Raw genomic sequence first — 15649 nt, forward strand, 5'->3', positions numbered from 1 at the left:
GAAAACCTGGGTGTTACTACCACTACATTATTTAATGTAGTCTTCACACTATGAGCAACATAGATTTTGGCATTTATCTTTAGGCCCAGATTCTATCAATAGATTATATATAAATGCACCAGAACAGGAAACTAAGTTAACAATATTATATGTCCAGTATACCCTATTGTATACTTTATTTGACATGATACAAAAATATTGATCACAGTGTATTTTCATAGAAAAAAGATTGAAATTGCAATAAACAGAGGTTTAAAAACATTTAATAAATTATATAATCAATATCTGACATAACAATACCGAGACATAATTAATACAAAAAAGCTCAAATATTTTAAAACAAATTATTTAGACAATATTTTAACAGGTCAAATGTTGCTGCTCTCTCTCACTTTCAGTCCTTCTTTCTGTTTCTGGGCTCCAATCATCTGCTGTCCCAATAAAATGTCCTCAAAGCTGAGTCAGCGCATTTCCCATCTTCAGTTCCCTAGAGGGAACCCATACCTGCATCTTCATCACTAAGGTTTCCCCATGTTCATCAGGGTCCACACACTTAGCCTCCATCACAGCTGAGTGGGATACTCATAGCCAGCAGGTCAACAAGGGATGGCTGATGAATTCTACTTCCTAAGTTTGTTATCTGTTCATTAGCATCATGTTAGCATGTCATTAGCCAGTGGTTAGTCCAGCCGTCTCCAGTGGGATGGTATGCAGCGACACACTTCCTCACTGAATGAGAAACCTGGTTCACACCTTCGCCGCCTCACCTCGCAGGGAGGCCTGAGACAACTGTAGTCAAAGAGACACAAAATGGATTTAGTTTCAAGACTTAAAACATCCTGTCAAATGTGTGTTAGTTAAATTAAGAAGCAAAAGCTGAAATAAAAGTACCACTGAATTAATGAACCGTGTATACAGTTGTGTTCTTATGAAAAAGGATTATTATGGTTAAAAACAATAGGTGGCCATTGCAAAGCTTGGAAAATATTTATACAATGTTGAGTGCAACAAAACAAAAGTTTTGTTATTCAAAGCCAGAAGTCAGACAAAAAATGTAACATTTAAAACTTAATATGTTTCAATATTTTCTTAAATCATCTTCAGTCATCAGCAAAAAACTATGACAAAGTAGGTGCTGCAAGGCATTATTCACCAACAAAAAAGGCCCAGTTTTAACTGGCAATCTGTGTTATCCTAATACATATTACATGTGATTAGGGACAACGATGTAAACAGGAGTTATTTTCACATTGGATCCAGCACTGTGGTGAAAATGCTGCTTTTTTTACAATTAATTTTAATAAGGGGAACATTTTTTGGGCTGCGGTGGTGTGTGCTGCAGGGGACTCCACAAAACAAAAAACACAGCTAGCTGCTGTGGAAAAGTTTAAGCAAACTCAACTTTTGAAGAAATGCAGCCTGACATAATGTTGCGGTGGCCAATCATATTTAGCTGGCAATCAGGAGGCAATGTTATATAGCATGGATATTACCACAGAGGGAACACAATGGATATTTCTCTGTATAGTGATAAGTTTCACTTTCACCTCAGTTCAGCCTTGTGCCCCAGTTTAAGACACAGTAATGATCTGCTGCATCCTGGTTGTACACTGTTGTTGGTGAGGACAAACAGTCACTAGTAGGACAACACAGCAGCTTCATCTTTCGGCTGGTCAATGGAGGGTTGCGAACACATCACACACACGGACCATGGAGTTACACTCCCACACTGCCGTACCAACCTGCGGCCTTACACTGCACCACCAGATCATATGTGAATACAGCCACTCTGGGATGCTTCTGCTTCAAGTGCTCAAGTATGGCTGTTGTACTGCTTACATCATCTGCACTGACACACATGATTGTACGTAAATTCACGTATTTATGTCACCGATCACGTTGACGCATCACACCAGCCCTAAACCAAAGTATTGGAGAACACAACATTTTGACCTAATGACAGTCCTAGATAAAAGGTCATATGATCTTTTTAATCAAATTCCTAAGGGGGTATGAATATCTGTAACACATTTCTTGGCAATTCATCCATCAGTTGTGGTGACATTTCCATAAAAAACACAAATGTTAACCTCAAGGTGGTACTAGAAGTCAAGACAGCAGACACACAGCAGAGCAACATTTACGTTCTCTCGTGTCATGTTTCTGGCCACTTGAAGATTAAAAGTCCAATACACGTATTCAATGTAAAACTTGGTGTGTCTTCTCACTTAACCAGAAATCAGGGTTTCCATAGTAGCACAACTCTAATCCTCTTTCTCAGAGTGAATGATAGAGTGTAGGGATCGATCGATTATCGGGGCCAATCATTTTCAGCATTATCCCCATTATTGGTATCAGTATTCTTTTCTTTTGATTGCTGATAAAATAATGCACAGTCCCTTGTCTGTTAGTGGTGACCACTCTGTGGTCTTAGTGTCCACAAAACTATGTGAGTTCACAAATAATGGTCAATTAGCACTGTATAATCAGATTTTGCAATGCAACAAGTAGCTAAGTTATCGAATAAATGTAGTGATACTTTGTTGCTTAAACTAATTCTGCCGAGCACCAATAGCTTCACCCATAATAGCTTACCAGGAACCTCCCTCGCAAACTCATGGATATAATCAACCCTTTCACATGATGGCATTTGTTTGACTGCACATTTGCTATTTCAGTAGTTTAATGGAAAGCAGTCACCTTGAAACTTAATTTCTAAATCAGTGTTTGGATGTGATTCTTCATGGGTGTTAATGAAAACTAAAGATTGACTTATGGTCCTCTATAGTCTACATCCACCATTTCTAGATGTGGTTCCTGTTATCAGGGGCCTGTAGGTTTTCAGAGGAGCCAAAGTCCACTTGCGACTGAACAAAACTTCAAACACTAACTGCTTTCTAATGGGTTCTAATGGTCAAAGATTAGAAATGTAGATTTCATAGTTGTAAAAACATCACAGTTCTGTTTTGTTCAGAGTCAAGATCTGATCGACCTTCAAATGAGAAGTTGATTAATGGAAATCCAAAAACACGTGAATTCTTTTAGCACAAACAAACTTCATCTACATGACAAAGATTCTTGGACTGCCTGCACAGGGTGTCAATTAGTGGATGACATAATATTTGGTCAGGATTACTTAAAGACACCTATGAATCCAGGATGAAATACACAGAAGAGTTCAAATAGACACACACTTTCATTCAAACACACATGAAGTTACATACACATATGCGCCAGATCCCAGACAAAGATTCCTACTGCTATGTTATACTCATAAATCACTCTCAGAAGGGGTCACAATGGGTCAAAACTGGACGGTATGGATGGATTTCTGTGTGTGTGTTTCCTCCTGTGCCGGGAGAGGAAATGGTTAAGTGACAGCTAGGAGAAGTCATTAGCTCAGTGAGGTCTTGTATTACACACCAGGTTCACGCACATAACCACGATAACCACCTAGCACTGCCTGACTAGTGCTTTCACCAGTGTGTGTGTGTGTGTGTGTGTGTGTGTAATTGTGTTAGAGTGGGGGTTGACTACACTCAACTGATGCAACCTCTGAACCACTTTAATCTAACAAGAGTGGTCAGAGATTGTATCAGTTTTATAGAAATTATTTATGTTGATGAGGTCATTTATTAAACTAACTGGCATTCAGTAGCTAATACTGCTATGCCATTACATTTGGCTTTATATAGCACCTGGCAATTTGATATTTCAAGTACATCTATGAACACTACACTTAATATTACAGCGGGAATCTTTCTTTATCTTTAAATGTTTTTTTCTGCAGATGTTGATTTTCTCTATATGGCCTTGAAATGCCTCTAGTCATAAATATCTGATTTTATTCCCTATGTTATTCCTATAGAAATATATAGGAACCATATCATAGGCCTTTTGAAGACTATATGAATGTAATTGCATTTTTTTAAATCAATGTATCGCTCATCGTGCTACACAGAATATACTCTATAATTAAAACAGTTTTGGATCTTGGCTGTCAAGGTAGATTTAATCAAATAAGTAGTAATGTCATTATCAGTAATAACAATAAGTCCTTATGCTGTCAAGGTCCCTGCTTTTTGCCATCATGGATGGATGGATGGATGGATGGAAAATGGATATGTGGGTAGACAAATGGATGAGTATATGGATGGCTCAGGGGGTAGAACCGTCTTCCAACAATTGCAGAGTCAGAGGCTCGAATACCAGTTGCTGCAGTTTACATTTGGTCCTTATGAAAGACACTGAACCCCAAACTGTTCTAAGTGGCTCTTACATCTGTGTGTGATTTGAATGAATGATTATTGATGAGCAGCTGGCACCTTGCATTACCATGTCAAGTATCCTCAAGTTCATGTTTTTATCAGTTCAGCCCTTTCTGTTTTGTTTTTTATTGTGGTGTCTAACTCTACTCTTTTTCCAAAGCCCCTTGCCTTGTCTGTTCCTCACTACTGTGATTGTCTTATTCAACAGAATCTTCCCATTGTGTTACTTGTATTTCAGTGCTTTAATAATGTAACAGTCAAATGACCACATGAATAAAAATGATAAAGATGGAATTTCCCTGGGTCAATCTTGCACAGCATTTGTAGTAATGGCCTGGCTGTAGTCATGCACTGGATTTCCCCTTCTGATACAAGGGTTTGCATTCTGTTTGGGTCCAAAAGTCCGACTGGATGTTACATATTACATATTATTTCTAACTTAACCATGGAGCCCTTGATCTGCAAAGATGACACCAGAGTGGTAGATACAGCATCATACAGTAGTTTAAGCTCAAGGCAAGTGACCAAGCTGCTGTATTTGATCATTTGAGAGTGAGATCAAGTTATTCAGGATGCTGCTAGGTGGTGAAAACAATTGTCTCTTTGTAGGTTTCAGTTGTATACAGGTTGGTAGATCTGAACCCCCCACATTGCTCCTCACCTGCATGTGGCTTGGTGAAACCTCCTTCCTTTTAAGAAACACTTATTTGGTGACTCGTTACATTCGCAGGAACACTTTGTTTTATTGAGGGGCTGGTGTCTTGGGCATGTTTTGCTACACATGCACTGACAGTTCTCCTTGTTGAAGATGTGGTTCTGTGGGCAGGAGGGAGTAGGCATGATGTTGCAAACACACTGGCAGGTGTTGAGGTCGAGGTGTCGGTTAGAGCCACAGTCTTTAGTGTGAAGCCCATGTTGACACACACACTGGCAGGATTCCACGTCCAGCTCCTTATCTGGTCCACACACATCTGCTGAGAATATGTCTGTAAGATGAAGCGAAAGGGAGACATAAGAAAGGTTTGTCTTTACTGACTTGAGACATAAAGTGTATTGGTAAATTGTGTTACTATTCTTAACTCTCTCATCACAAACTGCCACAGTTTGAACACAGCTCTACAGCAAGTGATTAAAATCAGCATCAGCAACATCAATGAAGTGAGATGTCTGCACAGAGCCAAAAGGATACTAAAAGACAACACCCACCCAGACACATTCTGTTCACCCTGCTGCCATCTGACAAAAGATGTAGAAGTATCTGCTGCCATACCACCTGACTAAAGAGCAGCTTCATTCCCCAGGCAGTGAGACTCATGAACTCATCCTCAATACTCCAACATTGTTTAGTTTTGTGACTTGATCATATCTTAATTAGTCTGTGTTGTTGGATGTAGCCAAGGGAATTACAACAACCATTTCATCATACAATCTGTTGCATGATTAAATGACTCCTTTCTAGTTGAGTTTGCAGTCTCTTTATGTGTGAATCAATTGTATCATAATGAAATCCACAAGAAATGATCAATAAGATGATTTAGGAAAACTAGTGCAATCTAACAGTAGGTTAAACATTTACTAGAATGGAACAAGTTACCAGATTGTAGAGAATAAAAAAGTTATTCCTCTTTCACGAAACAAATGCAGAAATACCTATATAATGGAAAATAATTACCTGATGCCATCTTAGTTTTATTCTATGGATGGTTTTGTACTTTCGATTAAATGTGGTAATTTGAAACATTTATTGATATTATTAATTGCATTCCTATTAATTTGGTTATGTTGAATTAAGACTGTATTAGGATTAAGAATGTTAACATTGTTTTCCACAATTGTATTAATGATTTATTACCTCAACCAAGGATGTTATGTTTTCACCTGTGTTCGTTTCTTGGTTGGTTGTTTTGTCAGCAGGATTACACTAAAACAACTGAATGGTTTTCCATGAAACTTGGCTTTAGGATGACTTTCGGCACAGAATAGACCTCATTAACTTCTGGTACTGATCCACATGAAGGGATGAATCCAGGATTTTTTTTTTTTTCTCATTCTCTTTAACATTGTGAAATTGTGTCTCTCAGGGAATAACAATAAAAATCAGTGGTACTTAGGTGGCTGGTGTCTATGAGTGAGTACTGCCATGATTCTTGTTGTGTTTCTGTGATTTCCTTTTTTTGATTTCCTTAAGTTTTGCTCTCTTATCTCATGTGTTGCATTTCATTATCTCCCATTTTGTGATTTTCCCTCCCTCCTGTGTCTTCAACTTTTTTAGGCTTTAGAATTTAGACTTTTATTTATCCCACATCAAGGAAATTCTCTGGCCACAATAGCAGGTAGACAGACATACAGACATACAGTAGGTATAGGACTTAGAATACTAAAAAATACTAAAAAAAGATTTGAATAAGAGAGAAAAGATAAAATATAGAAAGGATTATACATTATCTGCATTATATGTATAGTAGGCAAAAATGTGCATTATATACATTTAAATAAAGTGTCAGAGTGTTGCCTTGTTGAGGTAGGATGCATAAATAAATACAGTGTTCAAATACAGTGTTTGAAAATAAAAAGATTCTGTATGGATATGAATATGTACAAAAAAAATAGTATTATTGCACAGGACAATTGCACAAGATGGCGGAGGTAGAAGTGGTAAGTAGTGCAAGATACATAGGTGCCTGTGGTGCTACATTAAGGGTTATGGGTGTTGAACAGTCTGACAGCAGATGGAATGAATGTCCTGCAGTAGTGAGCTTCCACAGGCCCAGCAGACCACAGTGTAGAAAATAGCTTATGCTACCACAGAGTCATAGAAGGTTTTTAACAGTGACCTGCACACACCAAAGGACCTCAGTCTCCTAAGCAGATGTAGACAACTTTGGCCCTTTTTGTACAGGACATCTGTGTTGTGTGTCCAGTCCAGTTTGTTATTTATGCGAACATCCAGGTATTTGTACTCCTCCACAATCTCAATGTCCAAACCCTGGATGTTCACCAGTGCATTCTGCGGAGCCTTCCACCTGGAATTGATCACCACCTCCCTTGTCTTGCAGGCATTAATGCACAGGTAGTTCAGTTCACACCAGGCGACAAAGTTGGTGATGACCTTCCCGAACTCCAGATCGTTCCACTCTGTCACACGTGCAACGATGGCTATATTGTTGGAGAACTTCTGGCGGTGGCAGCTGTCAGTGTCTTGTAGCTGTCTTGTATCAGACTTTCTGTTAATGTAACTTGTAAACTGTGATTTGTTGCACCTTTCTGTACACGTGACATATATTGCATATATGTCCCTCCTGGAAGAGGGATCCCTCCTCTGTGGCTCTTCCTGAGGTTTCTTCCATTGTGTTTTTTTGTTTTGTTTTGTTTTTTACCCTGTTAAAAGGTTTTTTTTTTCCATCAACAAGTTTTTCCTCACTCGAATCGAGGGTCTAAAGACAGAGGATGTTGTTCACTGTATAGATTGTAAAGCCCACTGAGGCAATGCGATCGTGATTTTGGGCTATATAAATAAATTGCGATAGCCATCATTGCAGAATGCATGTTCATTGATTTAAGATAAAAAAGATAATTAATACTGTGCAGTTAAGATAAATCGATTTTAAAAAAGAGAAATACATGAAGAAGAGAGATTAACAAGATGAATAAGACTGTATTTAAAAGAAATGCTACTACAACTGCCCTATGCAGGTGAGGAATTTGTGTATGAGTGGATTCTGATGGCAAGCCAGAGCCTAGACTGGTGGATCGTGGAGCGGGACACAGGCCCATACACATGGAGGGTTTCTTTCTTGTCTTGTTTATTATTTTGGGCCCATATTTCACAACTCATACTGTGAAGTGTTTTGTTTTTCTATTAAGTGTTACGCAGCAACATTTTCATAAGGCTTCTGTCATTTCTAAAAAGTAAATGATGACCTATACAAGGCATTGTTTTAAATGTTGGCTATTATTGAAAACTCCACTAAATATCAAACTGTGTGCATGACAGTCGTTTGACGACACTGATAAACTATGAAACTGAGACATTTCCAAATCCATTCCTCAGGGAAAACACAGATGGTTCTCTTTTAGTGCTGGCGGATCATCTTTTAGCTGAGAAACAAGTGGAGAGAGGCAGCAAAGGAAGTTGTGGCTGATGGATGCTCAGACTGTCCCATACACACATACTGTGTGTTTGTGTTTCTACAGATGACCAAACAAAGATAATACAGCTTACTTCTGACAAACTGCAAGCTGTGTCGACTCAAGCATAGCAGCATGTGCATACACAGACTTCTAAAGCAATGTAATGAACTTGGATGGAACTTCACCCCCCCGAGTATGACTGCATTTACGATGACTGAGAATGAAATCTTCATTACACAATTTGGCTTCTCTAAATATAACTAAGGTGTATAACACACTAAAATGACTACTATTGGTGTTTTTCCACCAGCACTTTTGGCTGCACTGAGTTGAACCAAGCCCCCCTTCTACTTGCTTATGTACTTTTTATCTTCTCCCTGAATCTCTTTAGTTTCTCTCATCCTATTTGTTCTTTCATACATCTTCTGTGTTTTACTGTTTCATCATGTTCGCTTTCAGCTGTTTCAGGAGTCGGCTGAAAACACATTCCTCTGATGTTGCTTCATAACAGAAGCTTTTAAATGACCAAATAACAGAGGCATTTTATTGAGAGGAAGTTATAGTAATGAAATGTGTTTACCATCGACTCTTTGATAGTACTACTGGCGATTGAGACAGGCATGTCATTAGTTGAAGACACACCTTCAAGCAGGAAGCCCAGTTGTGATGGAAATACAAAACCCTGCCACGCTGAGCCAAACTGAGTGGAGCTATGCTGGCAGGTGTCAGAATAGTTGAGATCCATTTACTCCTGTCTAATATAAATACCAGTATGTACACACACATGGAGACAGTGTCAGGAAAGTTGGGATTCATACACCCCTGCCAGACACAAATACAAGAAAGGGACAGTATACTTGAACTGATTCTGCAACATATCAAAACTTTGCCTGCTGCATTGTGTTTGCCATAAATTCATTGGAAAGTGTTAAACCATTACATTAAAGGTATGTTGAAATAGGAAGAGGAAATGGCAACAGTGGGTGTTTGTGAAAAAGAGGAAGTGTTATACTCAAGGCTCTGTCTGTCATTCTGTCTTTGATGATCATTGCTTTTTCTGATCATGATCATGCTTTGAGCACGAACACAGACCGTGGCCGAAGTGTGTTAAGATCATTATAAAATCATCAACCGTCACCAAGGGACTATTAGTCATTGAACTGAGAGATGGTGGGAAAATGTCTTAATAAGGACATAAAACCGTGCCCCAGTCCAAAGCAAGAGAGAAGCCTTATAAAATCTTAATCAAGGGGTTATCAACCAGTGAATGGAGAGATGCTGAAAACATATCCAAATAAGGAAACAAAACCAAGTTATTGTCCAACGCAAGAGGGTGTATAACCTGAGGAGCACGGACTAAAGTTCGTTCCTCCACTTGCCCAAGCCTTGAAGAAACACCTGAGACCGAGAATATGAGCAGCCTCAACATCGCAGAAAGGACTTCAAGAAATCTTCAGCAGAAACAGACCAAGGAATTAAGAGCACAACGGATTAACCATTTTGGTCAACATGCTGTGGATTACGATTTGGATATTGGAGTACTTTTGTTCACTCTGCTGGAGTGAAGTTTGGACTTTGAGGAAGTTACGAGACCTTGGCTGGGGTGGTGATTTGCCTCAAGGACTTAGACTTTCAGCAGGAAGGGAAAGGCTAGCCATGGAAAGACCTGACCCTCTCTATCTCACCTAAATTTAAGTATTGCTAACCAGGCCTCAGCTCTTTTAGATTAATTGGTTATTTAAAGTATTGTGATTTATCAATAAGTACTTTTGATAATGATTGATACTAATTGAAATAAGTATTGCACTGTATGCTTTGCCACCTCTTGTAGGTTTAGGGATCCAACCCTTTAAACGGAGAGCTGGTGGAGTACCTCCTGGACAGGGGTAAAGCTTGGGATCTAACAGTAACAGCTTTAGAGCGATGGTTCTCAGAGGGTTGTTGTGGCACCCTGGGGTGCTTTTAGGGTTGTATCTGTTGGTGTTATTTTCAGGTAACCACCATTAAGCAATATTATACAAGGGTTTGCTTTATCATGTCAGTGGCATGGAAGTGATGTGGTCCATAGGCATCTTCAGCTTTTACCATCACAACAAAATCTATCCATCCATTGTCTGTAACCGCTTCATCCCTTTTATGAGGTTGCAGGGGGTTTTGCGGGAGCCAATCCCAGCTGTCTCTGGGCGAGGGCAGGGTACACCCTGGACAAGTCGCCAGCTCATCGCAGGGCACAAAACACAATGAATTCTCAAAATATTTTCATTGAACTAATTGTACAATAAAAAAAGAGCCTTTAATCAATTACCGTATTTTCACGACCATAGGGCGCACCGGGTTATAGGGCGGTTTCAGTTATGGGTGCTTTTTCTGTATTTAACAAATAGATAAGGCGCACTGGACCATAGGGCGCGGGCATGGTAAAACACACCGGTAAAACATGCATGCTAGTGTGTGTATTTAAAAAGGCAGCGGGAGCAAAACTGAGTTTGGTTGTGCTTTATTGAAATCCTGGCTCGGATGGAAAGATGGCACCGTTTCATGAAGCGAAAGCACCAAGACGGACCTCCTTGAAAATGTTCAATTTTCATTTCTTCCGCTAGCGTTACTGCCCTTAGTCGTATGGTGACTGTAGAGACGCTTCTTCCAGCTGTCCTTTGACCGGCAATCCATTGCTCGAGTTGGTCTTCCAACTCGGGCCATCTCGCCTTGTGTCTGTGGAAACTCAGCTGCATCTTCTTGACCTGTCGCAGCTCGTTTTCCATCTTCCTCCACTTGCGAACCATGGATTCATTGATATTGTATTCCCTCGCGGCTGCTCGATTCCCATGTTCCACCGCGTAACTGACAGCTTTCAGTTTAAACTGTGCTTCGTAAGCGTGTCTCTTTGCCATTATCGGGGTTGCCAAAACAATGACGCACATACCGGCACAACGTTCTCATCTAGTCCTCTGTTACGTCCGTCTTACAACAACAACAATAACGCCCACACTTCACACTTCACCCTTCAACGTTCTCATGTAATCCGCCTTACAAAAAAATAACACATTAGGCGCACTGCACTATAGGGCACGCCGCACATTTTGGAGAAAATTTGAGACGTTTAGGTGCGCCTTGTGGTCGTGAAAATACGGTACTTAACAAATTAATGTATGAATCTATACATAAAAATATTGAAATACAAAGTAATTCATCATTTTTTTTAATGGCTTATAAATAGAATTTACAAATGAAATATGAATGGATCACAAGTGTCATGTAAAGGCTAAATGACTAAGCAAATGGAATAGCTAACAGGAAAAGGAAAAACGGCGGGTGAATGGAAATGCAGATACAAAAGGAAATTGCTCTTTTAAATGGCTGATTAAAATGCTTGATTCAATTTGTTAATCCAGCTATTTACCTGTCTTTTTAAACTGCATTTTCAAATAGATAAGAAGAAAAGAAAAGATAAAGATATATTCCATTATTTAATGAATTAATTCATTACTAAGTGGTGTACTTATTGACTGTTTCATGTTGTCTTATTAAATCCTTATTTGAACTATTTATTGATGGATCATATTTAATTTGTAAATTCCATTTATAATTCCGCTTTTCATTGCCCATTAAAATATGAAATTATGAATTACATTTAGTCTATTTATCAATTTGTAAACTAATTTAATAATGCCTATTTGTATAGAATTTGTACAAATAGTTAGCTCAATTACTATTTCTATGACACCAGTGGTATTCCATACAGAGTATCTCCTGGAGTCTATCCCTTACACATCATTTGTTTTGGAACACTTAGACGGAGCAAGTGTGTATTTGTATGTGTGAGTATCTGTGGAATCTGCTACTCTGGGGTCTCCACATTCTTCTGTTTCCCATTTGTTTACACTGGGTCCAGAATGTTATCATAGCCAAACACACACACACCGAGGACCTCACAAACGCGCGCACACACACACACACACACACACACACACACACACACACACACACACACACACACACACACACACACACACAGGCTCTCAACAAACACATTGCAGTTGTAAATACTCCTCAGTGTGCACATGAACATTCTCCTGTCACAAAGATTGCTTTACTAACGGTGTGTTTAGTATGTGTGTGTTCTCGACATGCCTTGGGGACACGTCATCATGCAGCAACAGGCCACACTGATCAGTTGTATTCATTATCAGCGTTGTATAGGTTGATTTGCAATTTTGGCTCACAACAATGTTGTAAGCTGACCGCAAACCACTTGTTTTTTTTTTTTCTGTCAGGTTGGTTTTTACAAGTTAAAACTATTTTCTTTCAAATGTTCTAATTTCAACTAATGACACCAATGATATTTAGGTATTACAATATGCCGTAACTTATACATGGTCTCTCACATACACTTATGACAATGTATTTATAACTTAAATGGCACTCGATAGAGCGCATATCTCTGCCTGGGCCCAACTGTTCCCTTCCATTCAATCTGTCTATGTATTTTTAAACCATTTAAGATCACATCTGTGGTCACATTGTTCACCTTTTTAACAACACATGCCAAAGAAACTACAAAAAAATAATGTATTTGTATTTTTATATCAAAATCCAGTCATGTCTTCTTCCTATAAAACGAAATGTCACATATGCTTATGTAAGCTCGTGCCAGCTCATTTCAACTAATAATATCATGCCATCCACTCATCAATCAAGTGTCTTTATGCGTTGAGGGAGTGGCACACAGCTCAGATTTCAGATCAGAAAAGCTGGAAGACTTTACAGCAGCTGATTTTATTACATTAAATGCTGTCTACATCATTAATTACATCTATTTAGGTTCAACATTAGGCATTAAAAACACGGAATATTCACATAACCACAGACAGCTTCCAATAGCCCTGCATTGTACCCTGCTTCTTACTATAGCCTTGACATTCTAGGCAGTGGAAGCCTATTTCCCTTGCCATTAGACCTACTGTATGCCTGTCAGCAGCCGTTGTTGTTGATTTTCTTCCTCTTTTGAAATTGTTTCTAAGTTACTGCAGGAAAAATAAGCACATCCAGATTCCACTACAATGTTTTGTTCTGAAACAGAATGACAAAAAAAATGTATGTCTGTGTGCAAATTACCAAGGTGCTGTTGGGAGGGTCTTGGAGGGTGCAGTGGTGGAGGAGGGGAGTTGAGGTGCACATTAGCGGTCATGCTGAAACACCGACACTGCCTGCTGCTCCAAGTCTGGCCAGGAGGACACGTTCTGTTGGCTACTGGACACCTTCAACAGAGACAGAAAGAGGAGGATTTAGGCACATGAGACAATACTTAGTTCACTCTAACAGTCACACAAGTGGTTTTGTGACTTTACGCCATCAAAAATCACACATCCTTCACACTTAAGTTTATTAGTTTTTATTTATTGTACTTGGTTAATACGTGATTCTAATTGGTTGCAAGGTGTCAATTACCTCATGATAAATGGACACCTATTGAAGTACTGTTTGTGTACTGCTTTAAATGAATGTACTATTGCCAGTATCTAATCTGAATTATCAATAACGTGAGATGTGAGATGGTAATGATTGTTCCAGGTTTTAATTAAACCATCAGATGATGACAAGGACACATCCAAGAATAATACAAATATTTTCTTTCTCTTTTTTTTCATTGTCCATTAATTCCTGATTACGGACAACTAATTTTAGTATTTTAGCATTATCCTTTACCATTGATGTTGTGGAAACTTAAAATATATTGTAACTCTAGAATTCCATTGGATGCATGTTCGTTGCAGAACAGCTCTGATACAGTGTTGCCCTGTCGTCCTGCAACCCCTGCCGGCTGCATTCTGAGTCCGCCACGGTGCAGCACTGCCGGACAGCTGGAGTCATGAGACCAAGGAGTTCCCGCAATAATTATATAGTCACTCGCAGCAGCAGTTAAATGTATGTGTTATAAACACAACAAGAAGTGCTCCTAACTGAATGATTGGAAGAAGAGCTTGGATTTGTCTCTTTTTTGTCATTTTTGTGCTGGCACTGACATAGAGTGTTTTATTTTGAAAATTAACCTGAATTGTTGAGTTGCTCCAGTATCCCGCAGAAATAGAAGCCGTGCGTTTCTGCTCCAGAATGGTCCGGACTGCCGGAGCTGCAAATGGGCAATGTGGCGGAGTCAGTGGAAGCAAACACATAGACTATAGAGAAACCTATCTGCTCTGCTGCCGTGGGAGAGCCATAGCAGATCCGTGGCAGAGTGGAGCCGGACCAAACATGGATCTGGTGGAATTTCGGGGTGGAGGCTAAATCACAAGCTTCCAGGACTTCCTGCCAGCATATTATAGCTATTTAACAAGCATTGATTTGTAATGCTTTTATTACAACCTCAATTATTTTCCAAGCTCTCAATGAAACAATCCAGCAGAGTAGTAAGCAAATAACTGCATTAAACAGACATGGGCATGCTTACTTGGCTACATGCATGACCAGCATCCATGCAGCACTGTGTTGGACCTTATTTGGCTATGTCGACCACACGTTCAGCTACTAGTTTGAACCCTTTTTATCTTTAACAAACTAATAAATGTTGAGTTGTCAATCAAAATTGACCTGCAACAACAGATGTTGGGGGCAGCAGAAAGGAATTGTGAAGACAACAGTGACTTGTCATTACCTTTAAATTCGATCTGTTATACAGTGTTTTAATATGAATGCAATGAAATTCCCCACAGTTAGCAGTTAGCCTGTTAAACTGTTGTTATACTGCTACTTGAAATCATCGTTCAGCAGGCTTTAGATGCCTCTGGATCTAGATGCACAGTTTTTTCCTTCTTAGGATAATAGAATTGAGCAATTGTTATCGTTATTGGTCAGAAGTGTGTGTGGGAACTGATAAGGACCTGCAAAATCTTTTGCATCCTCTGCATAGGCCAAAGAGCACCATTATTATCTATAATGCTTAAAAAAGCTAACTTTTTTATTTATCGTACAGAACAAACCTTACAATGAATGGCTGAGATACAACACACTAGTATATGGAAAAAGTAAAAAAAAAAAAAAAGAAAAAAAAAAAGAAAAGCCGTTCTTACCCTTCGTCAAAAAGATAAAATGCATAACACCCCCTTACAATTTCCTGTGCAGCCAAAGAGAGCCAACATACAACCCCAAAAAGGTTTGCAAAACCCATTACCTCCAGAGCCACTATGTAGAGCTATTGCTCATTAATACAGACCTAACAAATACTGTCAAAAAAATTCTGATTATCTTTTAGA

At 39.1% G+C, this 15649-nt stretch overlaps 1 protein-coding gene across 2 annotated transcripts in view; it reads right to left on the reverse strand.

Annotated features, from left to right (window-relative positions):
* Positions 1 to 247: 247 nt before the first annotated feature.
* The window catches only part of vegfc (vascular endothelial growth factor c), a 64899-nt gene continuing 49497 nt past the window's right edge, over positions 248 to 15649 (reverse strand). The window contains exons 5-7 of one of the 2 annotated variants that reach the window (XM_037115337.1): positions 13515 to 13657; positions 4930 to 5254; positions 248 to 789 (exon numbers count right to left, since the gene is read on the reverse strand). In XM_037115337.1, the coding sequence (XP_036971232.1) occupies positions 681 to 789; positions 4930 to 5254; positions 13515 to 13657 (577 nt within the window). In that variant the 3' untranslated portion in view covers positions 248 to 680. Of the gene's footprint in view, positions 790 to 4929; positions 5255 to 13514; positions 13658 to 14449; positions 14530 to 15649 lie in introns of those variants that run through there. The other variant, XM_037115346.1, reaches the window with a different exon arrangement.

The sequence above is a fragment of the Acanthopagrus latus genome, chromosome 1 (genome assembly GCF_904848185.1).
Source record: "Acanthopagrus latus isolate v.2019 chromosome 1, fAcaLat1.1, whole genome shotgun sequence".
Lineage (NCBI taxonomy): Eukaryota > Metazoa > Chordata > Actinopteri > Spariformes > Sparidae > Acanthopagrus > Acanthopagrus latus.